General features: G+C 41.1%; 1 protein-coding gene across 2 annotated transcripts in view; it reads right to left on the bottom strand.

Moving 5' to 3' along the window:
• Positions 1 to 236: 236 nt before the first annotated feature.
• Positions 237 to 3,193, bottom strand: part of AGR3 (anterior gradient 3, protein disulphide isomerase family member) — a 20,034-nt gene continuing 17,077 nt past the window's right edge. For both annotated transcript variants that reach the window (XM_019650611.1, XM_019650610.1), the window contains one exon: positions 237 to 407. In XM_019650611.1, the coding sequence (XP_019506156.1) occupies positions 268 to 407 (140 nt within the window). In that variant the 3' untranslated portion in view covers positions 237 to 267. The remainder of the gene's footprint in view (positions 408 to 3,193) is intronic.

The raw sequence follows: 3,193 nt of genomic DNA, 5'->3' as shown, positions 1-3,193 counted from the left end.
CATTGCGCTCTTCCCGGGTGAGGCAGATCAGTCGCCGGCTTCTGGACGGCCGCTCACTGCAGCTGCTGGCCGCTCACGCTGGCTGCTGGCTACACGCGGTAGACCATGGCAACCCACTGACACAGTGGCTGCAGCCTATGCTGTGGCTGGTGACTCACGGCAGCCCAGCTCCAGGTTGAGCTGTTATTCAGCATCTTAACTGTATAGGGCAGTGTCACTGGCCCTCATATGTAGGAACAAGGGCCCTCTGGTGTCCCAAGCCAGCTCTTATCTGATGTGCCACTCAGCCAGCCCTGCCATTGCTTTTTCAAGGAGCTCTCCAGGGGACAAAAATTTCAGGATGATCACATCACAGGAAGTGTCCCCTGAAGGGCTTGCCTCGGAGGTTGTCCTTCTTTGGGAAGACGCTAATACAAAATGAAGACATAAAGATGACTAGTTAATATAGTTTAGAGTTTGAAAGTTTTGAAACAAATTATCAGGGAATTTTTATGAAGGTTTTAGACTAGGACTAACATCCTGAACCAAGAAACATGATTATCTAAGACTCATGGGGTGATTTATAAAAGTTTTTATAGGTTATATGCTGAATCTAGGCATGGAAACAATCAAACTACACCTGCTCTTTTGGACATAGTGCTTTATTCTGCAAAGAGTTATATGATTAGTGTACATAAAATTCTTAAACACCCCTTAGATTAATACAATTGGGAGAGTGACTTCAATGTGGTACCAGATGCAGGTTTTTAGGTTAGCAGAACAGATGGTCTTAAGGGGACTGTTGAAAGACCACTTATTGTTAGTACCTGGAAACTCTAAAGCTCTGATATCCCCCGCTTTCCATTGTTAAATATGGAAATACAGGTGAAAGTATTAGTCACAGGTATCTTACGGAGGAGAGCACAAGTTGCTGTGTAAGGATTTACTTCAAGCCAGTGAGGACTGGGTAGGAGGTGATTGTCAAGATGGCAATGTATGACTCGGGAAGAGGTCTTTAAGAAAGTGAAGAGTGCTACCCAAGTTACAATGTCTTCTTTAAAACTTTTCTGTGAGCATTATAAAGTAAGAATGCTGGGTCATTTAGATTAGGGACTTTTAAAAAATTTTATTAGTTTCAGGTGTACAAAACAATAGTTAGACATTTACACGCCTCACGAAGTGATAATTCCCCTCCCCCAATCTACTACCCCTCTGAATCGTATATAGCTGTTACAATTCCATTGACTCTATTCCCTACACTGTACTCCACATCCTGTGAATATATATATATATATATATATATACATATATATATATAAAATTATAGTTGACATTTAGTATTATTCAGCTTCAGCTTCAGGAGTACAACACAGTGGTCAGGCATCTACACCGTCCATGAATTGGTCTCCCTAATAAGACAAGTGCCCGTCTGATGCCCTACAAAATCTTTACAACATTATCAATTATATTCCCCAGCTGTCTTTCATATCCCCGTGGCAATCTTGTGATTACCAATTTGTGCTTTCTAATCCCCTCACCTTCTCCCTCATCCTCCCCCACCCCAAATCTAGTGATGCTCAGTTTTTTTCTCTATATCAGAGACTTTTAAAGAGGGGGTGTGTTGAAGATATTGGAATAACACTCTCCTGTCCCTCCTCACTAGCCCCCAAGACTCTCAGGTTGAGGATGGCAGTTACTCTGAGTCACCAAAAACTGACAGAAGTTGGTCCTTTGGTTTGGGGATAGAGGTTCAAAGCTGAGAATGGTAGCACTGCCTACAATTTTTCTACAAAATGCTAGTTGAAATCAATGTGAACTGCCCCGCTTTTGTAAAGGACATACTCTGAATATTTTCAATTGCTGCACCGTGTTAGTTTTGATTAAATCTTATGTTTTGACAACATACAAATCCAAACCAGGATATTATGGAAGTTAAGTCTGCTGACCCTGGAGCCTGACATGCTAGATTTGAGTACAGGCTCTGCTAATTAGCTCTGCATTTTAATGCGTTTATTTATTTTCACCAAGTTACTGAACATCTTCAGGCCCCAGCTAACCCATTAGTGAAATGAGAATAAGAGTATTTCACATTTGTGGTGAGGTATTAGTAAGATCATCCACGCAAGGACCTCAGCACAGAGCCTGGAACATAGAAAGCGTTCAGTATATGTTTACTTTAATAATAACTAAAAATACCTAGAATAATAAGCAGCTCTTTTCTCTGGGTCCGACTTTTGCTTTTTCATTAAAACCGCAGCATTGGCTTAAGGTATTTCATAAACCCAACTAAATTCATTGTATAAAACTTTTTGAGTACTGGAATAACATTTAATTGGGCAGAAATTTGTTTAGATGGTAGAACTAGAACCTGACAAACGTATTGTAAGAAATGATTCTTCTGTTCTAGCAGGGCTCCTTTTTAAATGTGTGATGGGAAGTTTTGGTGTTTCCTTACCCATGGTGGGAATTGTGCAAGAGGAGAGTAAAGGAGGAAAAAGCATACGTGTTGGTTTGCTAGGGCTATCATAAATACACATGGGGTGACTTAAACGACAGAAATCTATTGTCTCAGAGTTCTGAAGGCTAGAAGTCTGAGATCAATGTGTTGTCAAGACCGGTTCCTTCTGAGGGCTGTGAGGGAGAATCTGTTCCATGCCTCACATTAGCTTCTGGTGGTTTGCTGGCAACCTTTAGCGGCGTTCCTTGGCTTCTGGTGCACGGCCTAGGTCCCTGCCTCCATCTTCACATGATGTTCTTTCTGTGTGCATGTCTCTGTGTCCAAATGCCCCCTTTTTATGAGGACACCAGTCATATCGGATTAGGGGCCCATCCTTCCCCAGCATGACTTCATCTTAATAAATTATATCTTCAATGACTATTTCCAAATTAGGTCATATTCTGAGGTATTATAGGTTTAGGACTTCAACCTATGAATTTGGAAGGGGGGATACAATTCAAACTGTAACAGCATCCTATCCTGAAAATACTATAATATACTTCCAGAATTTGCAGTAATCAATACTCAGCAAAAATCCAATTGTATGATGACAAAGCTGGTGGGCAGTGGATTTATTTTGTCTCATGAACTTAATCACTGAAAACACCAGGGGGATTATGAATTTAATGACGTTCTATTGCGGATGCTAACTAAACATTCACAGTTTTGTGTGTGTGTGTGTGTGTGTGTGTGTGTGTGTGTGTGTGTGTGTGTGTG

This window comes from Hipposideros armiger, unplaced genomic scaffold (assembly GCF_001890085.2).
Source record: "Hipposideros armiger isolate ML-2016 unplaced genomic scaffold, ASM189008v1 scaffold_143, whole genome shotgun sequence".
In the NCBI taxonomy this organism is placed as follows: Eukaryota; Metazoa; Chordata; class Mammalia; order Chiroptera; family Hipposideridae; genus Hipposideros; species Hipposideros armiger.
The sequence above is the reverse complement of the archived record's forward strand: the minus strand, read 5'-3'. Positions and strand labels throughout refer to the sequence as shown.